Raw genomic sequence first — 2,689 nt, 5'->3', positions numbered from 1 at the left:
AACACATTTGGATCACAGTACGTTTGTCTTTAATAAAACAACAAATAAGGTCAATATGGTTTTCAGCTAAACTGATTGATAAAGCAACATAGTCAATGCAACAAGTCGTATCTCAAATAGTTTGGCTTACTTTGTAAACTTGAATACAACAGCAGGGCGTATAATGCCAAGTCTAAGCTACATAGGCATTGGGATTTTTAGTTCAACAGAAAGTCAAAGAGTTAAAACATAACAAAGAGTTAAAACACAAGAAAGAGTTAAAACACAAGAAAGAGTTAAAACACAAGAAAGAGTTACAACACAACGAAGAGTTACAACACAACAAAGAGTTAAAACACAAGAAAGAGTTACAACACAACAAAGAGTTACAACACAAGAAAGAGTTAAAACACAAGAAAGAGTTAAAACACAAGAAAGAGTTAAAACACAAGAAAGAGTTACAACACAACGAAGAGTTACAACACAACAAAGAGTTAAAACACAAGAAAGAGTTAAAACACAACAAAGAGTTACAACACAACAAAGAGTTACAACACAAGAAAGAGTTACAACACAACAAAGAGTTACAACACAACAAAGAGTTAAAACACAACAAATAGTTAAAACACAACAAAGAGTTAAAACACAACAAAGAGTTACAACACAACAAAGAGTTAAAACACAACAAAGAGTTAAAACACAACAAAGAGTTACAACACAACCTTCAACAACAGCAACACATGTTGAGACGCATCAACAGGCAGTGTGAGGCAGCTGTGAAGGCAAGCTCTCTAACAGTGGAGGACAAGACTCAGCATCACACTTTCACACTGGAGGGGGGTCACACTGGGGGGGGTCATAGGAGTGATGACCAGTGGGGCTGAGTTCTTACCATACTTATTATAGCCAGTGTAGAAGAATGGATAGAGTTTACCAGTGAAGGCTACGCCAGTGAAGGTGCAGATAAGAGACCTGTTGTCCACATCAGAGAAGGAAACCCGACCCTCCTCATAATCTACAAACACCCCCACCTTCTTCTGGGGCGGCAGAGGGGAATAGAGTTCGACAAGTGAGTCAGTGAGATTCTTGTACTTCCCATTCAGCTCCACAGTCCAGTATCCATCCTCAGGGCTAGCTGTGATCATCCCCTTCCTGTTGATGGACTCTCTGGCCACTCCTACAGTCCAGCCAGTCGTGTCCTTCACCTCCATCACATAGTAGAATCTCCCTGAGGAGAAGCCCTCCTTCCCCAGGACAGATTCATCATTATCAAACCTCTCTGGGTTGTTAGGGAGGTTCTGCCGTTTGTCTCCCAGTCTCACTTGTTTCCCGTCTTCAGACAGGATGAGTCTGGGATGTGCTGTATCAGGGTCCAGAGTCACGTCCACAGCATGTTGTCTGAACATATAATCCAATACAGCAAAGACATCATCCTTCTCTCTAATGACATCATCCTTCTCTCTAATGACATAATCCTTCTCTCTAATGACATAATCCTTCTCTCTAATGACATAATCCTTCTCACCATTGATACGATCTGTCTTGTACAGATGGTACATGAATATGAGTGAAGCTAGTCCAATCACAGTGAAACCTCCCAGAGTGGAGACCACAGCAAGGGACACTATCCAGGGGTGTGTGATGTCAAACAGCTCATTAGGGACGTGACACTCTGTCTCCAACATCTCATTGGTCTGCTTGTGTTGAACTCTACAGATGTACTTGTTGGTGTTTGTCTCCTGTACAATGACATGTCGTTTGACTGTGTAGAGTCCCGCACCATCTCTGTGTGTCTCTGGAGGTCCAGCAGAGAGAGGGACTCCTTCACTGTCCTGCCACACCATGTCAGGCTCAGGGTGCCAGCCTCTAGATTCACACAGCAGACCCACCCCCCCCTCTCTGTGTCCCTCAATGGAGACCACTGGCTGGTACCCTACAGCTTTAACATGGAGTTGAATAGTAGAATCATCATACCAGGGCATGGACTCAATAAAGCATGTATAAGTTCCATCATCAGTAGCTTGGACATTAGACAGCTTCAAGGAGGTGTTGCCTCTCCTCAGTTCCTCTTTAAACAACGATGTCCTTCCTCTGTAGGACCAGATCTGATGTTCATTCTGGTCTCTGCCGTCAAGGTAAAGATGGACGCGAGGGTCTGAGAAGCCGGGTCTCACCCACTCCACTCTCATGTCCTCAGCACTGATGTTGGGTTTGAGGTGACAGGGCAGGATGATGTCATCACCACGCGTAGCATCAACACGTGAGGGAGTGTGAACTGTAAACCTCTGAGAGCCTGCTCTCTGTAGGAGAAGCAGGAGAGTCCACAGACACGCTGATAGAGTCACCATCGTTCCTGCAAGAGACAATCCCAAATCTGTATGAATCATAGAGACCCTGAACCTCTTACTGGTGCAATGCATGGGGCGTCTAATAGATATTATGGCCCAAAGAGACAGACAGACCGTTAAAAAGACAACTGTTATGGCCATTATTTAAAGAGACAGGCGGACAGGTAAAAAAGACAGCCTGTTTATAAATAGCTGTTTATGAATAAAGTCTATAATAGCAGTGGATACACAGCGTTACTTAAACATGTGAAAGTGTCTTGTGTTAAGTAGATGTTGAATATCATTGTTATCTTCAGTCATGTAGCGAACTGACCGGTTTGTCTGCAGCATAATGCCATTCCCTTGCTTCTCACAACTGACCC

General features: G+C 43.5%; 1 protein-coding gene across 1 annotated transcript; it reads right to left on the bottom strand.

The window, feature by feature from the left end:
* Window positions 1-770: 770 nt before the first annotated feature.
* LOC308159124 (butyrophilin subfamily 1 member A1-like) lies at window positions 771-2,327 on the bottom strand (the record flags this gene model as incomplete). The annotated part of the gene is made up of 1 exon (XM_080532877.1): window positions 771-2,327. One exon carries the CDS (start codon window positions 2,325-2,327, stop codon window positions 771-773), a length of 1,557 nt encoding a protein of 518 aa, XP_080389003.1.
* Between the last annotated feature and the right edge of the window lie 362 nt (window positions 2,328-2,689).

Source organism: Nansenia antarctica, assembly GCF_963989245.1.
Source record: "Nansenia antarctica genome assembly, chromosome: 5".
Taxonomy (NCBI): Eukaryota; Metazoa; Chordata; class Actinopteri; order Argentiniformes; family Microstomatidae; genus Nansenia; species Nansenia antarctica.
This window is presented reverse-complemented; position numbering and strand designations above follow the sequence as displayed.